Source organism: Vespa velutina, chromosome 8 (assembly GCF_912470025.1).
Source record: "Vespa velutina chromosome 8, iVesVel2.1, whole genome shotgun sequence".
Classification (NCBI taxonomy): domain Eukaryota; kingdom Metazoa; phylum Arthropoda; class Insecta; order Hymenoptera; family Vespidae; genus Vespa; species Vespa velutina.
Window position 1 is genome coordinate 7,375,993 of NC_062195.1, and position 21,226 is coordinate 7,397,218.

At 29.9% G+C, this 21,226-nt stretch overlaps 2 protein-coding genes across 2 annotated transcripts; one reads left to right on the top strand and one right to left on the bottom strand.

The window, feature by feature from the left end:
• The first annotated feature begins 112 nt into the window (after nucleotides 1–112).
• Nucleotides 113–6,014, top strand: LOC124951309 (serine/threonine-protein phosphatase 6 regulatory ankyrin repeat subunit A-like). The gene is made up of 17 exons (XM_047499533.1): nucleotides 113–357; nucleotides 444–660; nucleotides 1,018–1,142; nucleotides 1,220–1,480; nucleotides 1,562–1,754; nucleotides 1,851–2,040; nucleotides 2,122–2,368; nucleotides 2,496–2,610; nucleotides 2,672–2,988; nucleotides 3,067–3,259; nucleotides 3,319–3,483; nucleotides 3,585–3,943; nucleotides 4,042–4,196; nucleotides 4,280–4,558; nucleotides 4,653–4,894; nucleotides 4,996–5,125; nucleotides 5,236–6,014. The coding sequence occupies exons 2-17, from the start codon at nucleotides 634–636 to the stop codon at nucleotides 5,346–5,348; spliced, it is 3,111 nt and encodes a 1,036-aa protein (XP_047355489.1). The 5' UTR covers nucleotides 113–357; nucleotides 444–633; the 3' UTR covers nucleotides 5,349–6,014.
• Nucleotides 6,015–7,744: 1,730 nt separating this feature from the next.
• LOC124951311 (facilitated trehalose transporter Tret1-like) lies at nucleotides 7,745–15,006 on the bottom strand. Its single transcript, XM_047499538.1, has 7 exons — nucleotides 14,982–15,006; nucleotides 14,221–14,322; nucleotides 12,438–12,527; nucleotides 9,491–9,838; nucleotides 9,210–9,367; nucleotides 8,658–9,110; nucleotides 7,745–8,560 (listed from the first exon to the last, which is right to left on the bottom strand). The coding sequence occupies exons 3-7, from the start codon at nucleotides 12,489–12,491 to the stop codon at nucleotides 7,948–7,950; spliced, it is 1,626 nt and encodes a 541-aa protein (XP_047355494.1). The 5' UTR covers nucleotides 12,492–12,527; nucleotides 14,221–14,322; nucleotides 14,982–15,006; the 3' UTR covers nucleotides 7,745–7,947.
• Between the last annotated feature and the right edge of the window lie 6,220 nt (nucleotides 15,007–21,226).

The following is a 21,226-nucleotide window of genomic DNA, read 5'->3' on the forward strand; positions in this document are numbered from 1 at the left end:
ATACGAAGAAAGTCGTTGCAAATACTGTAAGTGTTATAAAAAAAAAAAAAGAAAAGAAAAGAAAAGAAAAAGAAAAATAATATCTAAGAAAGTAGTACAAGAGGAGTATTCCTCATCCTTTCACTGCCTGTGATGTCTCTTATGATTATTTATACAGATAATTACTCAGCAAGTAACATAAATTTCTTACGAATATGTTATAAATTAGAGGAATAAATATAAGAAGAAACAGATATCAAATATATATTTGTTATTGGTTTTTCTAATTTAAAAATACATTTCAAACGGTAATACCTTGCTGTTAGAGGACGTTTGTTATAAATATATCGATTTATTTCATTTGAAGTATTTATAAAGGTAAGAGATAATATAAGAAAATATATTAAATTAAGTCGATAAAAAATCGATAAAATATTCTTCATATAAATTTTTATTTATTTCAGAAAACGATAAAAAAAAAAAAAAAAAAAAAATTGACGAGACACTGCATATTATATTCAAAGCATACATGTATAATATTTAAGTATGCATGGACGTTAGTATGACTCACAGGATAATGTCATTTGTCTACGATGCAGCGACTATGATTTTATAAGCGTTCTAGTATCGGTATAAACTCAAAAAGGATTAAACATGAACGTGTATGATTTACGTGACGGGGTAAATTCTATTTTTTGTTTAATTTAACACAATTTATTACAATTCGTTTTGATGTCTTTTAATATTACATGGATTCTTTATAGGTTAGGTTTATATGTCATATATTAAATATATATTTCTTTCAAGTTTTTAACTTTATTTATTATAAAATTAAATTCTAGATATTTACATCTGTTCTGATATTTTAATATTAAGTTTTATTCGTCTCAGCTGTTTACTTTTAATTCTTATATTCTTCCAATTAACCTCTCAACGTGAACGAATTTTTAATAAAATTTTGATTTAATTACATTTCATTTAATAAAATACTATCATGGATAGATATACAAATCACGGATATAATTTCTTTATTTATAGCCTCCTTTATTGCAAGCAATATTTCATGGAGATGTAGAAGAGGTTCGTGCATTATTATCAAGACAAGAGGATATTAATTGGCTAGATCATGAACAACGTTCTCTTTTGCATGCAGCAGCGTATACGTATGTATCATTTCTAATAGCACTTCTATTAATTAATCCTTTCCAAAATATAATATAATTTGTAAATATTTTTATAGTGGAGATGAAAATATTATAGAAACTTTATTATTAAATGGCGCATCAGTTAATATTAAGGATAAAAAATGGTTAACACCATTACACAGAGCTTGCTGTTCAAGCAAACCTTCTGTAGTAAATGTATTGTTAAGGTATAAAGCAGATGTAAACAATAGAGATCGAAGTTGGCAAACACCTTTACATGTTGCAGCTGCAAATAATGCTGTAGAATGCGTAGAACTTATGATTCCTTATGTGTTAAATATAAATGTAACAGACAGGTTTGTATTGCTCCTAAAATTTTTCAATTAATTGTACATTTGTAAAAATAATTTATTTAATACTTCTGTATTCGTTTATAGGGGTGGAAGAACAAGCCTACATCATGCTGCTTATAATGGTCATTTAGAAATGGTAGAATGTTTAACTCAAGCTTGTTGCGTAGTAAATGCAGCTGATAAAAAAGACAGAAGAGCTTTGCATTTTGCAGCATATATGGGTTATGATAAAATTGTCAAATTACTAATTGAAAAGGGAGCTGATGTAGATGTTAAAGTAACGAATAATTCAATTACATTTCATTATTTCAAAGTATTTGAATATTTTTATTAGAATTACATTATTTTTTTAATTTTCTTTTCATGTGTTAAGGATCGGGATTTATATACTCCATTACACGCAGCAGCTGCATCTGGGAACGTTGAATGCATGCATGCTTTAATTAAAGGTGGTGCAGATATAGAATCCAAAAATGTATATGGCAATACACCTTTACATATTGCTTGTTTGAATGGACATGTAGATGCAGTTTCAGAGCTCATTGCCAATGGTGTTAATATTGGTATGTAATTATATTATATTACATTCGTGCTTGTTTTGCTCGTATACCACGTTATTAATTTATACTATTTTGTTAATTTAGAAACTATAAATTACCAAGGTCAAACACCACTTCATATTGCTGCTGCTAGTACACATGGTGTTCACTGCTTAGAAATGTTACTTCATGCAGGATTAAGAATAAATGTTCAGTCTGCAGATGGACGCACACCATTACACATGACTGCGATTCATGGAAGATTTACTCGTTCAAAAAGTTTACTAGATGCAGGTGCTATACCTGATATAAATGACAAAAATGGAAATACTGCCTTACACATTGCTGCTTGGTATGAGAAAAGATTTTTCTTTAAAACTTTTTTAAATTAATGTTTCATTAATAATTATACTTAGAATTTTATTAATAATTGTACTTATTAATATTTAACTTTCAATTAAATTCAATTATAAACAAAGGTTTGGTCACGAGTGCTTAACCACAACATTACTTGAATATGGAGCATCACCTGCAGCCCGTAACACAACTCAACGTACTCCTCTACATCTCAGTTGTTTAGCGGGTCACATAGAAGTGAGTCTTTATTTAATTAGACAATATAATTAACTTATACTTTACCCTATCTTCATAACAGGTATGCAGAAAATTATTGCAAGTTGATAGTCAACTTATAGACTCAAAGGATTTAGGAGGTAGAACACCGCTGCATTTGGCAGCATTAAAGGGTTCTGTAGTTTGTCTGGACTTATTGTTATCTAGTGGAGCTAATTTTAGATTAACCGATAACGAAAATAAGTTAGCTTTACATTTAGCAGCTGGTCAAGGTCACTACTATTGTGTTTTTACTTTGGTTGGATTTGGTAGTGATTCTAATGCCCAAGATGTGAATGGTGCTACTCCTCTTCATTTAGCTGCAGCAGCAACAAATTGTTCGGCAAATTCTTGTGCACAGTTAGTAGTTTGTTTTATTTATCATTGAGAAATATTAGTATATTCAGTTCTATTTTATGTATTATTTTAATTCTATAGGTGCGTACAATACTTATTAAAGCATAGAGCAGATCCGCAAGTAGGTGATAAACGTGGATTTACAGCTATACATTATGCAGTATCTGCTGGTAATCAATCAGCATTAGAATCATTGTTACAAGCTACATTACCAGGTTCAATTACTGCCAAAAAGGAATCACAATTACCATTACTCACACCATTACATCTTGCGGTAAGATAAAAAAAATACTTCATTAAATATCAAAGAATACAAAATCATTTCTCATATAGGCATATCATGGTCATAGCGAAATATTGAGGTTATTATTACCTTTATTTCCAAATACTAATATCAAAGAAGGTAGTGGTAAAACACCATTAGATTTAGCATCTTATAAAGGTCATGAAAAATGTGTTCAGATGTTATTAAATTGTGGTGCTTCGGTTTCAGTTGAAGTAAGTCATAATAATTTATTATATAGATATTTGAATGATATCTTTTAGATTATACTTCTCTTATATAACTTGTATGCAACGTCGATTTATTTTATTCGAAGGATTCTATTACTAAACGTACGCCAGTACACTGTGCAGCAGCTACAGGTCATATTAAATGTTTACAACTTTTATTGGAAAGAACAGAAGATATAAATGTAATAAATCGTTACGATGTAAAACGACGCACAGCTTTAACATTAGCTGTAGCTAACAGTAGAACAGAATGTGCAAGTTTACTTTTGAAATATAATGCAGATTGCAATTTACCCGATATGAATAAACATACACCATTATTTCGGGCAGTAGTCAATGCGAGAGATCATGAATTAGTAGATTTATTGTTATCACATGGGGCTCGTGTTGCTATACAGGATACAAATGGAAAAACACCATTGCATTTAGCTGCTGCATGTGGAAGGTAAAAATATGTAAGCTTTTGATTGAAATTAAGATATCTAACATGTATTTTTCTTCCTTCTTTTTTTCTTTTTTGCTTATTATAATCTATATTGATAGATTGAAAGCTTTAGCTGCATTAATTAACGCTGATCCAATGGCAGCGACGTTAAAAGACGATCAAGGTTGCATAGTACTTCATTGGGCTTGTTACAATGGAAATTCTAATTGTGTAGAATATCTCTTAGAACAAAATGTTATTGATTCTTTAGAGGGTATGCATTATATTTCTTTGAAACAATAAATTATTGATAACATGACATATACATATATGTAAACATTATTTTTATACTTTCAGGTAATCCTTTCTCTGCTGTCCATTGTGCTGCTTATCAAAATTCAGCGCATTGCTTGGATTTATTAATAAATAAATTTGGTGGACAGACAGTTGCAGCTCTAAGAGATGCTCAAGCTGGTCGACTTCCTTTACACGTCGCTACTAGTGCGGGATCGGTTGAATGTGCACGACTCATTTTAAGTTCTGTTGGACCTGAGTCGGCCGGACTCGAGGATTTGGATCATTACGGTCGGACACCCCTTCTATGCGCTGCTGTTAATGGACAATGCAATGCAATCGGTAATTGTTTGTAAAATAATTGAAAGAAAGAAATAAAAGCAAAAGAAAGTTGTTTAACAATTATTTGTGGTAATAAAACTTATTGTAATAATAGAACTGTTACTCGAGTGGAAAGCGAATGTTCGTGCCGTTGATGCCAATAAGAATACAGCGTTGCACTTAGCTTGTCAAAGACGCCATTCCGCTGCTGCTTTACTTCTTTTAGATTGGATTGCTTCAATTAGTTGCTTAGAAAATGCTCAACAATTGCAACAACAACGTGTAGCAGTAATTAATATGACTAACAAACAACAGAGAACACCCTTGCACTTGGCAGCAAGAAATGGTCTTGTAAGGGTAAGGATATAGGTTTATTGAAATTAATGATTTCGTTGTAATATAAATTTTTATTATTATAATGTAAACAAAGATAATGACATTGGTTTATTCTGTTATAGGTAACACGAAAATTGCTTGAATTAGGAGCAAGTGTTATCGCTATAGATGCTGAGGGTCTTACTCCAGCACTTGCATGTGCTCCAAGTCCAGCGGTAGCTCGTTGTTTGGCTACTATACTTGCTGCTCATGGTAAATTTACAAATCTAAAAAGAAGTTTCATATCAACAAAATATAACAAATTTACTTTTTTCTTTTCTTTTTTTTTCTTTTTTTTTTTTTGTGTGTGTGTGTGTGTTTAGGTCAACATTGGGAAACAACTCAACATTCACCGTCTATACAACAAACGTCAGAAGTTTATTTGAATGGAAGAAGTGGGGATTCACAACACAGTTCAGATTCAGAATTCTACTGACAGCAGGTAACACGCTTAGACCATCAAGCGTATCAAGATATAAATGCTGGTTCTATTCATGGTGACATTGAAACTGCCAGACTACTTTGGGCAAGCTGTTGGCTTTTTTCAATTTTTGCATAATAATTCCCTCACCCCGCCCCAGTTGTTGAAAGTAGGCAATACCGATGTGATAGTTAGTCTCAAACAAATAATGATCATGACAATACCCGCATTTACCCTATTGAAACATTGAATCTACTCATTTTACACATAGTTAATAATAGTAACTATTGATAAAAACAAATACTCTTTAATTTTTCAAAAGAAACACCAATGATTATGTCTTAAAATTTGAACGATAAAATTTTTGTTAATGAGAAAAACAACAAACATTAATAGGAATTAATTTATATGCGTTGTACAAACAATAATTCTAAAATATCCTACGAAACAACATTTTATACGAGCAAAACCAAGCAATTATATTGTCAAATGGTTTGAATAGTTCAAGAATTTTGAAACGGCTAGTTTAAGATTAAGCTAATCACGTGCCAGATGTGGCTAATAAGAAAATATTTTTTAAAGTAGTTATTATATTTTCCTAATTTTTAGATAAAATTATTATCAATTATCAAGTAAAAAAAAAAAAAAATGATAATTACTCTATATATATATATATCTTATCAAACGTGTATATTTACAAGTGACATAACAAGGGCAGTGTTGTTGAGATCAAGGAAACATTGATGATGCATCAAAAAGAAAACGAAAAAAAAGAAATAAAATTTGTCAAAAATTGTAAAATAATAATTATTTCGTACATGTATTATCGCCTATATTTACTAAAATAGATAAAATAAACAACTTTTTTTTTATTTTTTATTTAAAGAAAACAGAGAAGTGAACCTCATGGTCGTAGAATACAGTCAGAATGTAGGATTCTACAAATAGATAAATCAAATTTATTTTTATTATATCATTAAAAATATTTCTAATATATAATTTATTTATCTAGAGTATCCCAAAATAAATGAGAAATATGTACTAAGAATCATTCTAATAATTTCAATGGTATATTTGCTGTGCCTTTAAGAAAAACTTTTTGAAACAATAATAAATTTATTTTTTCTTTAGAATCTCATAAAAAATGTTTGTTACTAAAATTAATGAACAAAACATTCACTATGATATATATATATATATATATATATATATATATATATATATATATATATATATATATATATATATCGACGGAATCTCAAAGGCAATTTTTTATAACGCATTCGGTCCTATTGTAAATGTTTGTCCATTCATATTAATGGGACTATCTCATCAATGCAGATTACTATGTACATATATAATAGGACAATATAATATAGGAGTAAATATTCAGCTATTTTCTTAGTCATTTATAGTGAAGCTTAAACTGCCTAATAATGAATATTGGACCTTAAAATGTAATAGTTAGGAACGACAAATGCATGTTTATATTTAAGGAATTGAAAAGATGCTTCCAATAGTACCTCTATTGGTATCAGTTTGTTCTTTTTTTTGGCACTGATTTTAATCAACACATAGAATACCTTTTATCGATAGTGTATTAAACAAAGTAATTAAATAGAATATCAATTAGCTCTTCTTATCATTATTGTCACTCGTACTTATACTTCTTTTTATAATGTGCATTTAAAAAGTAATATTAGAAATGTAAGTAGTGTATAACGATGTCATATAAGAATTTTATTTGATTTACGTATTTATATTGTATATAATTAAATGGCGTGGTCGCTTAACTAGAAAATTACATATATTGTAATTATTGATTCTGATAAATAAAAAAACAAAAATGAATAAGTGAATGAGTTTACGACAAGGAAAATATTCAATTTCTTAAATACCGTCTTTTAAATGATCTGTAAATAATTAAACGAGGAAAAGAAAAGAGAACAAGATCATTTTGATCGTTTCTTTCAATATAACATACTTTGTATTTATTATAAAGTAGTCTCTAATACTTGTTACTTTTGTACAATATAAATTCCGTTATTATATTTCCGTAATTATGTACATCGTTAATTATACTATAATAACACCGATATTATATAACACATATATATATATATATATACATATATATCAGTGTTAATTATAGTATAATTATAATTTGATTTTATTTAATAATATAATATAATTAATCGAAAATAAGAAAGTCTTTTCTTAAAAAGGAAAGAAAAGACATATCTAACATATTGAACCGCGAATCATAATCTTATCTTACTCTATCTATTACTATTATTATACATAAATATATACAGAGAAACAACGATCTTATAAATTTTCATAAAATCTAATGTACTTACGTAACATAAACAAACAACAACAAATAATACAAACATTATCGTTTTAAGGTGTAAAAATATTTACAGCAATGTGTGCGCGTATTCGCGCGTGTATGTGTTCATTGTACTTACATAGATACACATATATCTCTTATATACAAAATATTTTAGAAAATTTCTATTCTTGGCAGTAGTAATCTTTACATTAATGAGCTTCTTTCATTCCAAGCTTGTATCCGTAATTATATTTGGTTTTTTTTTTAATTGATGATTATTCAAATATAAACGTGATCCAATGCAATGGCGTTAGTCGTCACATGATGATCCTTTTTCTGACTTTCGTCGTCTTTAGATTCTCTGGCAACGTTATCATAATCCATGTCGAAACAAAAGTTATCATAAGTGTAACGATTACCGGTATGATTAGAATCCTTTTCCTCTGATATAGATGTAAATCTTTGAAGTATAATATTCTTAGGTTGCGTATGAACGAAAATACTCGAAAGTCCTCTCGAACCATTGATATTTGAATTGATCTTCGGAATGGCCTTCGTATTATTCGTAAACTTGTTCTCAATGTCGTCCAAGCTTTGACCTCGGGTCTCCGGTAATAGGGTAACGGAAAAGAGTGCTCCCAATAAACCTGCCGTAGTGAAAATCCACATTGTGTTCTCTATGCCGGCGTTTAAACTTACCTCGGGATATAACTTAATAGCAACGAAGGTTAAGATCTGTGCTATACTGGTAGTAATACCACCTAAGAGTCCTCTAAACCTAAGGGGGTATAATTCCGAGGTCATAACCCAAGGTAATGTCAGAAAGCCGATCATAGATAACGCAACATGACATCCCATACAGATCAAAGATACCCAAGATGGCAATTGGAACCTGAAATAAATATTTCCATTATATCTCAATATTTTCATTTTAACATTTTTCTATTTTCTGTAGAAAAAAAAATATAAATAATGTATCCTATGTGTACCTAAAGGCCAAGGCAATGCTCATAGCTGATATGGCCATGCCAAAACCACTGGTAAAAGCTAATGCTTTTCTACCAATATTATTTGCTAAAATTGCACCGATTATAGATGCAAATAGTCTGATAACACCAATGCCAACGCTCGCGGCGTATTCATTTACGCTAACACCAATATCCTCGAGAACATTTACAGCGTAAAACAACATTATATAAATTCCCGAGAGTTGTTGTAGAGCAAAGAATAAGAGAAGTATAATGAATGGTTTCCAAACATTCGGCATGTAGAAAGCTTTAAAAAGGCTCTCTCTTTCTTCCATCCTTTTTGCATTGGCATTGCAGAGTTCTTGAAATTCGTTGTCTGTGCTTAAACCTGGACCACGAAGCCACAACAAAGATTCCTTTGCTTCTTCCATTCGTCCTCTGGCTGTTAGCCAGGCTGGTGTCTCACGTAACATCCTATGAAATAAATCTTATCTCTTTACAAATTTGCTTCTTATTGTACAATATCAATGGATGTTAAAAAAACAAAAGGAAAAAAAATCCAAAAACCCTTACCTCGTCAATGCCAGAGATAATATTGCTGGACCTATACTGATTGCAGCAGACTTTTGCCACGTTGTCAAGGAACCTAACGTGTACACCATTAACACTCCCAACGAGGTCAAGATAGGTCCACAATTCGCTAACCATGCTCTCTGATGTTGAGCTGCTGTCTGATAAAATCGTATAAAGTTGACAAAAATGATCATTGCATAAGAAATAATAATCGATTATCTTTTTTTTATTTCTCTCTCTCCCTCTCTCTCTCTCTCTCTCTTTTTTCTTTTTTTATTTACCTCGCTGACATATAAATACAGTGCATTTGCCATGCCCGTACCGATTCCACTGATGAATCTTCCAACGTACAACATCGGGACATTTTTGGCGAACGCTATTAAAAGCCATCCTGTTGCATGCGGTAAAGTTGCCAATGCTATAGCCGATCTTCTTCCAAAACATTCGGAACAGAAACCCGCGACTAATGCACCAACTGGATTCGAGACAGCACCAAGCGACGCGATCCAAGATGTTTCTGATTGATCAGCAAACTTTGATTCCAATAACTTCGGTATTAGAATTGCACTGAAACCTTGAGACAATCCCACTGATATCTGTCCCGAGTGTGCGGCCAAGCCAGCGAGAATCTGTAATAACTCGTGGAAATGTATTTATACGAAAAAAACAAATTTAAAACAAAAAATTAAACAAAAAAAAAAAAAAGAAAGAAGACAGGTACAAAATTACAACCGAGTATGTTCGATAATAGAAAATTTGATAAATATAATTCGATTGATATTTATGAAATATTAAATATTGAAAATAATGAAAATAGTCATTCATCTTAGACTGTTTTGAGTATATAAATGCGTTTAATATGACAAATAATGAATAATTATTTTTTTCTATTTCATCTGTTTCAATTTCGTATTTTTGTATTTTCTCTATTTCAATTTCGATATAATCGAATTTAAATTTAATAAGTATAGTTTTAATTAATGTACGTCGAATTTTTTATAACAACGTTGATAATTATTACTATTTCGTTATGGAAAAAAGAGAGAGACAATATTATAATATAATTAAATACAATATTATTAATATATAATATATTTAATATATATAATATACAATATATATATATATATATATATATATATATATATAATATATAATATTATAACGTAATTTCATTAATAAATATCATTTTTTTTTCTTTTTTATTCAGCTTTACATTAATTTCGATATAATAAACGATTGAAAATAATATATCGTAATATTTCAACGTTGTCTTTTGTTTTTCATTTTTCTTTTTACTCAGATATATCTTATATTACGAATATGAGAGAACAATCTAGAATAATCTATTTCATCGCGATACGTGAGAACAAAGGACACACTTCTTAGAAAGGAATCCTCCTCGCTGGTACCTCCACCTTGTCGAAGGCATCATTTTTCTTTTGCCGGGTGAGGAGGCTTGCGTACTCTAATGACCCAATGAACTCTATCAGTTTTGAAAAAGCTCTTTGAATAAGCATTATTTTCTAATCTGATTGGTTCAACGGATAGGAGTCGGACTAAGAGAGGTACCAAATTAAATCTCATGAGGAATTCGATCAATTTTCTTTCAATCAATAATAATAATCTTTCTCTCGGACTAATGATACGTGCGTTTGAAATCAAAAAAAAAAAAAAAAAAAAGAAAGAGAAGAAAAAACATACATAATGAACGAAGACCAAAATCACTACTACTGATCATAAAAAATGTTCCAAGCTACTTCCGTAATCCTTAAACAATTAAGATATCACATCTAAGCGAGTCGCACGTGTTCGGAAATTCGATGGAACTTCCGTGAACGTGTTCCGAAATAATAAAACTCGTCTATTGCTATTTCCTCATTTTTATTATTACCGCTTGCTTTTTTACATTTTGATGCGACCAGCAAAGAAATACAAAAGAAAGAAAAAAAGAATTGTAACTAAACATGTAAGCACATACACGAATAGATTTTTAATCGATTCCTAATTCTTTCCTTTTTCTCTACTTCTTCTTTTTTTCTTTTTCTTCTTTCTTTTCCTTTTTTTATTTTTTTATTTTTTTATTTTTTTATTTTTTTATTTTTTTATTTTTTTTTTATGATTATCAAAAATTTTATGTCGTCGCAATGATAGAAAGAGAGAGAGAGAGAGAGAGAGAGAGAGAGAGAGAGAAAGAGAGAAAGAGAAAAAGTTGAAATATGAGGGATACAGGAGTATCCGTTAAAAAAAAAAAATTTAGATAAAAATCTAGCAATATACAGAAGAATTGAAATGATTCAACGATTAAAGAAGGTCAAATCAATCGTCTTCATAAATTTTAAAAACGTATTTGCGAAAGCATCTTTCCTTCATCATTGTCATTGTCGTCGTCGTCGTCGTTGTCATCGTTGTCATCGAATCTCTTTCGCGAAAAAGAACAAGTGAATGGACATCCGTGCGCTGCTCTCGCAACGATTATACGACTAGATCGCGATCCTTTGCTTTCCTTTGTTATCTTATTGTGCAACAACGAATGCAACAGCAAACGTGGTATTTCTTTCTCTTTTATTTTTTTTTTTCTCTATGAACGATAATAATCTTTTTCTTTTAACTTAGAAATGTCCATCTTGTTATGACTTCCTCGTTCGTGTAATCTATGTACATATATATACATATATATATATATATATATATATTATATATATTATATTGTATATTATATAAATATATATAGAATCTTCGGAAGATATAACACAATGTATCTAATTATCATAATGGCACATTAAATCAAACACGTCAAAGAATTCTCGGCACGCGTGCTTTCATTTCCGTATAAAGATCGTCTGAAGACAAATAATTTTGAATTTTTCGAATTCCATCGATACTATCGTAATAAATAAAAAAGGACGTTAGATGAAAAAAAAACAAAAAATAAGAACGACGATCTTAGAAAGAATTAATATCGTACAGTACATATTTTTCAACCTCTTTCATTTTATGTAATATTACTTGCAGATAATGGAATTATCATTTTATGTTTCTCGCATAACGTTTATCGAACGATCATTCGATTATAAACGAACTTAAGTACTTCGTGGATGATGATGATGATGATGATGATGATGATGATGATGATGATGATGATGATGATGATGATGATGATGATGAGAAATAGAAAAAAAAAAAGAATAAAAAGAATCGATTACATTATATAATTAAGATCCTTACACCTTTCTTGTCTTCTGAGTAAATAAGCTTCCACCAGATCTTCGGTTGAATCATCGTTACGCCCAAAACTTGTCGAGCGCAAAATATTTGCTGAAATGTAAAAGAGATTTGCAAGGTTACGATTGCTATTTAAATTAAGAAATAAGTTCGTTGATATTTAAATTAAAAAAAAAAAAAAAAAAAAAAGGAGAAAAAAAAAAAAAAAAAAAGAGAGAAAAAAATTTCCTTTCGAAATTTTATTAATAACCCAGTGCTCCGTTCGACGAGATGATGTTGCTGTTGTTATTGTAATTTTTTTCTTCTTTTAATATTCTTTTTTTAGTTTTATTTTTCACTTTTTTTCTCTCGTTTTTTTCTCTCCTTCCATTATACAAAGCTGAATAATGTTATTAAAGAGTCAGACCAATCACGTCTCATTAGATGTAACTGGGCGTTGCTCTAAATCTTTTTATGTAATCTTTTTTTTTTTTTATTAATCTCTCCGCAATTGACGAACACCAATCTTTTTCATTTGAAAAGAATATCCTTTATTTTTTTTTTCTTTTTTTTTTTTTTTTTTTGATATAAAACAGAGAGAGAGAGAGAGAGAGAGAGGGGGAGAGAGAGAGAGAGAGAGAGAGAGAGAGAGAGAGAAGATAAATCTCTCTTTGATAAATTTGAACGATAATGTTAGAAATCACAAAATTTGATGAAACGAACCTAAATTATCGTACATAATTAAAACAGATAATGTACCGATAGATGATTATCAACGTCCGATTATAATAAAGAGCACCGGGACAATATTGCAAATTACCAGTATGGCATGCTATGAGACAATTATAGAGTTTCCGTAGATCCGAACGAAGAAGATTCTAGTACGATGCTAGTGCACGTATCTCACTTTTAAGTTCACTGACAATTGCGAATAATTTTTCATAAGTCACACGAATGATAAAATAAAAAGAATAAAAAGAAGTATAAAAAGGAAGAGAAGAAGAAGAAGAAGAAGAAACAAATGAAAGAAAAAAATTTTCACATATTTACTTGATTGCTATCGCGTGATACATATCTTTTCTCTTTAATTTGTCGGAAATAAAAAGAAACGAAAAAAAAAGAAACTTAAAAGAAAAAGAAAATAGTTCAACATTGATTCTTCACTCTCTGGTCTATATCTCATCCCCATTTCTCAATTTATTTCTCAATTGTTATTATCAAACGTCTTGAAATCGTGAAACAACAAGAATACAACTATCGCGAAATTCACTCTCCTCGAATCAGAAATTCTCGTCGCAATAGAGAATTGCGATAGTGATCGAACTCACGATCGTAAAAATTACAACGGCGCAACCTTGTGCCAATGTAATTCTACATTTCCCTTCGTTCCTGTTTTTCCAGAAAAATGCCAATACGCTAAGCCATTCTGATATACATATATTAAGAACATTTTATAACAAGAAGTATTTACATATTCGCTAATTTACTTACTTTTTCACGTTCTGCATTAATTTCGTGAACTATTTTGACCGATTGAAATGAAAATTAGCGATCGGCTGATTTTTCAAATGTCAAAATACATTTCTTTTTGATGATAGGAAGAACTGAAACGATTAAAAAAAGAAAAAAAAAAAAAAAAAAAAAAAAAAAAAAAAAAAAAAGGAAAGCATCGTTTCTCTTTTAATAGAAATTTATTTTGAAAATGTAAAGGCAACAGGAGGAAATAAAAAGGAAAGAAAAAGAGAAAAAGAAAAAGTAAAAAGTAATAGATATCGTTAGTGTTATCTTATTGTTATTAGAATTTTACCTTAGCCGATCAAAGATGTTCCTCTCCGTTGATTCGGAACGACAAGGGCGATAATAATGGAAAGTAATAATTTCTTGAACGGCGAATAAAACACATTTCACACTATTTTTGCATGTAACGGTGACGGCGCGAAATTCAACGAAATGATAAAAAGAAAAAAAAGTTAAAACAAAGAAAAAAAGAAAGGAAGAAAGGAAAGAAAAAGATAGAAAAATGCTTTCGATGCACCTCTCTGGCGAATAAATATTATCGCACTATTTCTTCGATCGTACAAGAAGCTTTAATGCTTAGTGATGATGTGTCTAACGATCGAAAGGTATTACAATCGATTGTAATAAAGTGACATGACAATAATAAAAGAGATCTATTCAGATCCTTTGAGTTTCTTTTATTGACTGCACGTATCAATTAAACGTTCAATATATGTACATATACATATATATATATATATATATATATATATATATATATACATCCGAGCATTCCGAAGCTATAAATTCAAACTTATTTTTTCTTTTATTTATTATTTCTTTTTTTTATTTTTTATTTCCTTTCTCCTTCTTATCTTTTCTTCTCAATGGCAATAGAACACGAAACAATAAAAATGAAAAGAGATATTGCTATATATATATATGTATATATATATATATATATATATATATATATATATATATATATATATAGTTGATTAATAATTGGTGAATCGCAGGCGTGAAAAACACGTGTTAAGAAATACGAAGCAGTTTTGAATCGAACTTAACCGGCACTTTTTCGCTCTCAAACAGCGACTGAGATGATTTTCGTTGGAGCCTTCGCATTTATAGCCCGTGCGCGATCGCAAACCTCTCTCGCGCCATCGACGTTCGAACAGTGCAACAACATATTTCTCTTGTACATATATATATATATATATATATATATATATATATATATATATATATATTGTATATATATATATATTTATATATATATACTTGCATTTGTGAATATCTTCTTGTAAAAACGGGATCTGTATTATAAATAGATATTATCGATAAAAGGGGGAGGAAAGGAAAAGACAAAAGAAAAAGAAAAAAAATGAAAGAAGAAAACAAACTCGAATTGATATATATGTATATATTGTATATATGTCAATATATACAATATATACATATACAATATTCAATATAATATATATATATATATATATGTATTATATCGAACATAATGTGGTATGATCAATGAAATTGTTATTGCATCGATGTATAGTGACAATTTTTTATCAGCATCGAACATCGAGGAGATAGAATAAAATAGAACCTAAAATAAATATTCCTATTTTATCTCAATATTTTTATCTTAAAACGTTTCTCTATTCTCTGTAGAAAAAGAATATAAATAATATATCTGTGCGTACCTGAATATCAAAGCAATGCTTATAGATGATATATAATCATGCCACAACCAAGCTGGTAAAAACTAACATTCTTCTACCAATTTTAATTGCCAAAACTGCATCAATTATCGATACAAATATTCTACATCAATATTCATGACGTATTCGTTTACGATAACACCAATATCCTCGAGAACGTTTACAGCGTAAAAGAATATTATATAAATTCCCAAGAGTTGTTGTAGAGCAAAGAAGAAAAAGAGAAGTATGACAAATGGTTTCCAAACATTCGAAGGATCTATTTCCGTGCAAATAGAAAACAATCGTTCGTGTCCAGAAATAGCATCAATTATCGATGATTATAGATCATTGTGATATTAAAAAAAAAAAAAAGAAGGAAAGAAAAAAAAAACAAAAAATTAAAAAATTTGAGGAGGGGAGAAAGAGAGAGAGACATATAAATATATATCTGTTTCTTACTCGGCAACTAATGTTTTTTCTTTTTCCTTCTTCTAGGTATTTTTTTTTCTTTTTCGTTGCACGGATGTCCAAGATTTTTATCCGCCGACAGATCGGTCTACTGCAATTAAGTAATACGTAATTATTTTGATTTTGCGTCGCGGAGAATAATAATTTTTGCGGCTATGCACGATAATAAAGTCAAGTTAATCGCAAGCGATTCGGTAACGAGGACTTGACGATTAATCGTGTCGCGATCAGTAAATGGTGCCATTGTCTATATCGTGCAAGTAAAGGCACGAACTCTTAAAGAGAGTCGCATTTATAACAATACGCCTATGTATATATATATATATATATATATATGTATATATATATAACTATATATACATACTTATAGATACATAGATATATATCTAAGTAGAATATATCCCTGACCTGTGCCAATGCGAAAGGCGAGAGGCGAAAACGTCGTCCAAGTCGGTGCGCTCTTACCATTAAACTTGTACATACATACAAAACTTGTATATACATACAAAACTTGTGAACATATACATATAGATGCATAATATGTAAGTGCACGTCTAAATAAAGTACTTATCTTTCTTTTTCCTTTTCTTTTGTTTTGTTTCGTTTCATTTCGTTGTATTTCTTTTTCTTTGATGTTTTTTTTTCTTTTTTTAATTTTTCCTTTCTTTCTTTCTATCTTTCGTTCATTCGTTCATTTGTTCATTCATTCTTTTTATTTTCTTTCTTTTTTTCTATTTTCTTGTTTCCTTTTCTTATTTTGCAACACACTGCAACAACGCGGACATTGCAAAGATGATCGAGCATTTGTTTGTTTTGTACGTCGTTGTCACCTGACTCTCTTTTTCCTATTTATGTCCATAGCCGATCGAAATTATCTTATGCAATTACAAGATGCATTTGTGATAGTTCAAACATTACATAGAACACCATTATTTAAATACGCAAGTAAATACGCGTTCGTCCTGAGTCTATGATATATTTAAACTTACAAATAAGTACTTAGTCGGTTCGTCAGGTCGATCTTGTTTCTCTTGAAACAATGACGTTAGTTAACTATCTACAATAAAGGATATTATTTGCGACCATTTCAATCTGATACGTTCAACGACAACATTTATTATATGTATGCATGTATGTATAAAGATATTTTTGCATGACTTATCCCAATTACGATCGATGATATCTCATTCTCCTCCATCTTTGTCTTCTTTGTCACAGACGGAAGTAGAAAAGATAGAAAGATAAATATAAATATCATAAGAACGTATAATAGTTACATTCTCGTCGCCGACTAACGAAAATTATCCTTTTGCATATATATATATATATATATATATATATATATATATATGTATGTCTATTTACGATTGGGATCGTGATCTATTATGATGGAATCGAATCGAAAATAAAAGTAAATATAACGAGAACGTTCGTGAGCACGTTTCACGCATGCATACATATGTACATATTTAATAAGTTTATAATTGAAAAGAAAAGAAAAAGAAAAAAATACAGTCAAAGGATCTTAATGATTGTAGCCTCTTAATATATGTTTATACATGGATGCATTCGAGGTCCATGCACATATATGAATACATTATTGATATTTAACAGAAAAAAAGATCGATGATAGAATATAATAAAAACAAAAAAAGAAAGAGAGAGAGAGAGAGAGAGAGAGAGAGAGAGAGAGAGAGAATAAAATAATAATAATAATAATGATAATAATAACAACAGAAACGAGTTGTTACATTGGTAGATACATATAACTTGTCCCTGACCTGCAAGAATAGTCATTGATTCTTTACTATGTCATTTAAAATCATTCTTACATTCTCCTGAAGCATCGCTTTCCCTTCGTCTTCTCGTTCTAAACTTTTTTTTATTTCTTTCTTTTATTCTGTTTTTTTTCTCTCTCTCTCTCTCTGTCTCTCTCTCTCTCTCTCTCGATCTCTTACAAAAAAATCCACTTGGTAAATCGTAGAATCTAAAAAAATGAGAGGGAGAAAAAAGAAAACGATGTTTCTCGTTTGCCCAACTTCCGTCCTGCAAAATGTCGAGAGCGATTTTATGAGCAACGTTAATCACTTCGCTCCGGATAATATTTCGTGGCTGACTGAGTGCAACAATGAAAATTATTTTCTTCGAAAACCGAAGGAATGAGAATCTATTATCTAAAATTTATTACAACGATCGCGTACGAGACTCCGCAAACTCTTATTTCAGGCTATGATTGGTTAAAGGTCGAAATAAAGAAAGGATAAGAAGGAAATGAGAAAGACAAAGAGAGAGAGAGAGAGAGAGAGAGAAAGAGAGAGAGAGAGAAAGAGAGAGAAAGATAGTGAGAAAAGTTCAATTCCTTTTATCTCCAATGTCGGACAATGACAGAGTCGCAAATCAGTCAAATATAATAAACATGCAATTACATATATACGGGTTGTCCGTTTGCATATAAAAAATAAATAAGTAACTACGTCGGAACTGAATTCTATGCGTTAATATAACAAAAAAAAAAAAAAATTATAAATTAAAAAAAATAAGGAGGGAAAAAAAGAGAAAAAAATAAAAGAATAAAAGGGAACGTTCGTTTTAAAGAAAAATACGTAAACGTATCCACCGTGTGTGATCGCTTTTTTAATTTTCTTTTTCTTTTTTTTTTTTGTCTTTTTTTTCTTTCCCTCCTACAATTACAATTAGTTTTATGTCATAATGTAATTGTAAAATAATCCTCTCTATCCTATTTCAATGAAATTACTTTGATGTAATCATCATCAGTTTCGATGAAAGCGTGAATAGGTCCTCTTATCATCGCGATTGTCGAATACGTTGTACGAACGGGCCGCATTTAAAAGCAGCCTTGATCGACAACATGTTAACGAAGTATTTCAACACTATCAATTGGAGTTTTGTAAACTACCGACTTTAAATGTCGTCCTCTCTCATCACTCTACCTCCCTTCCTTTTCCTTACGACTGATCGACCAACCGACAGATCGATCGATCGATCGATCGATCCCTTCTCCACCCATCAGTTCCCTGTTCACTATAAGTTAAAATCAAGTGGATTCTGGTCTGGACAAACCATACGTGAATAACAATCTGTAACTTGAAAAGAAGGTCATATCGGATATATATTTTACATATGAATCTTTTTTTCCTTATGTTCTTTCTCTTTCTTCTCTTTTCCTTTTTTTTTATTGTTTGAAAATTTTTTTTATGTAGAATCGACACCTGCTGTTACAGATACTTCCCATATGCAACCGGACACATTCCCTGTATATGCGCGTTTCCATGAGATTTGTTCGATTAAACATAAGAGAGAAAATGAAAAAAGGAAAAAAAAAAACGATGCGTGAAAGTAATACGAGAATAGTAATTTGCAAAATTAGGCATTATTTATTCATTGGTAATTATATACCAATATGCAAAGTGTTTCTTCGATTTTTCTGTAATATGTTTATTTTCATATAATAGATATTTTATCTTTATTTGTTAAACTTCATTGTCATTTCATTTATTTTGTTCCTCAAAAAAACCAATAAAGAGACGAAAGTAATGTTCTTCAATCAACATTCTTAATTTATAATAATTAAGATAACAGTAATTCTACAAAAAAAAAAAATTCTTAACGAGTTTGACAAGTTTAACATATATTTTTGGAATGACTATATAATGTTTAACGTAATTTAATGTGCAACTTCATACATACATAAAGAAAAGATCGATTTTCACGAAATATCTTAATTGAAAAACAAAAAAAAAGAAAAGAGAGAGAGAGAGAGAGAGACAACTTATAACAATTTCTTCATTATTTATACTTTAATGTCATTGACGTAACAAGTAATATAATGTCGCTCGTTCTAAATATGTATTTCTAACAAAGTCAAATGATGCGTTAAAAATTATCAAACAAATTTTATTAATTACTTTACATCGGGAGAAGAAAAGAAATAAAATATTATTCGCAAATTCTAATAATCTTCTTGGAGTAAAATTGATCGAAGAGCAGCGTGGTATGAATAAAAGAAAAGCATAAGAAGTCCTCGATAAATGATTTTTTAAGGACGTGAATTCGAAGTGAGCAAGGTCAACGTTGTCGGTACTTATTGTCTAGCAAAAGAACCTTAAGAATCGAGGAGGAATCGACTCTCATTGAAGGACAGTTATACGGGGCTAAGGACCGTCTCCTTCGTATTTTCCATAACGAATGAAAGAAAGATGGTGAACGTCTCACTGACCTCGGCCACCGGAGTCAGTTTAATGCTTTTGAGTCTCTCTCGTAGCCATGTGTACTCCTTCTTCTTCTTTCTTTCTTTCTTTCTTTCTTTCTTCTTTTCCTTCTCTCTTTTTTTCTTTCTTTCTTTTTTATTCATCGTTTACCTTCCGCCTCTCTTCCTCGTCACGGCGATCCAATTCAACAATGTAATTCACGCATCGCCCACGCGCGACCCAAATCCACATTGTGTGCTTTACGATATATAGTTGCTATATCGAATGCAACTTTATATTTTGAAATAATATAGATCCGGTGAAATCTTATTTCTTCGCAACAATAATTATATCAGTTGTAAATAAAAAATTGTAATAATAATAGTGGTAAAATTAATATAAATGGGTTAATAAAAAATATATTAATATCAAATCATTTAATCTCAAAGTTTATAATATTATTAATTAATATATATATATATTATTATATAATTTATAATATTATTAATATATATATATATATATATATTAAATAAATATGAATTATTATAAATTATTTATTTAAACAAATTTTGTACACATGTGCATTATGATTTGAATTAAGAAAAAAAAAATAAAGAGAAAATGAAAAGAGAAATGAAAACAAGATAAATTTGATCACGAAATAAAATATAGAATAGGAAGGACTAGAATCATTGTTAATGAGAGACATGCAGATAAGATAAAAATAGTAATAGATCGATTAACCGATAAATTAATTGCATTTCAACGTCGAATGTCAAAGGTACAACCAACCATGTCAATTGAAAAATTGTTTTCGATTTAGCCTCGCGCCACTTAATCGCACGATGATTCAATTAGCGCCGGCTCTCACGAGTTTGTAGTTACTTTGCCGATCAACCGTATCACGCGACTCTTGAATGTATATTTTGTA